Source organism: Bison bison, unplaced genomic scaffold (genome assembly GCF_000754665.1).
Source record: "Bison bison bison isolate TAMUID 2011002044 unplaced genomic scaffold, Bison_UMD1.0 scf7180017864302, whole genome shotgun sequence".
Taxonomy (NCBI): domain Eukaryota; kingdom Metazoa; phylum Chordata; class Mammalia; order Artiodactyla; family Bovidae; genus Bison; species Bison bison.
In genome coordinates, this window is record NW_011494874.1 from 1,677,063 (window position 1) to 1,677,320 (window position 258).

A 258-nucleotide genomic window follows, 5' to 3' on the forward strand; every position below is an offset into this window, starting at 1 on the left:
TACCTTGCGGACCCCCTTGTAGATATAGAAGTAGAGCTCCCGGCCCACATTGAAGCAGAGGCGGTCGCCGTTGCCAGACTGGTCGTTGAGGTTTACGAAGGAGACGCGGACAGGGTTAGAGCCCTGCGAGTTGAAAGGCACCCGGTTGGGCCGGCTGTACTCCGAGTGCGGCAGCAGCTTGTACAGACCTTCCCGGGTGGTGAATTGGGTCTTAATCTCGTTCATCTCCTTCCCTCCTCCCTCCGTCGCCATCTTGGA

At 58.5% G+C, this 258-nt stretch overlaps 1 protein-coding gene across 7 annotated transcripts in view; it reads right to left on the reverse strand.

Moving 5' to 3' along the window:
- WDR20 (WD repeat domain 20) overlaps positions 1-252 on the reverse strand; it is a 66,015-nt gene extending 65,763 nt beyond the window's left edge. For all 7 annotated transcript variants that reach the window (XR_826265.1, XM_010851336.1, XM_010851338.1 and 4 more), the window contains exon 1: positions 4-252. Coding sequence is in view for 6 of the 7 variants with exons in the window: in XM_010851336.1 (XP_010849638.1) it covers positions 4-252 (249 nt within the window). In the remaining variant the exon portion in view is untranslated. The remainder of the gene's footprint in view (positions 1-3) is intronic.
- Positions 253-258: the final 6 nt, after the last annotated feature.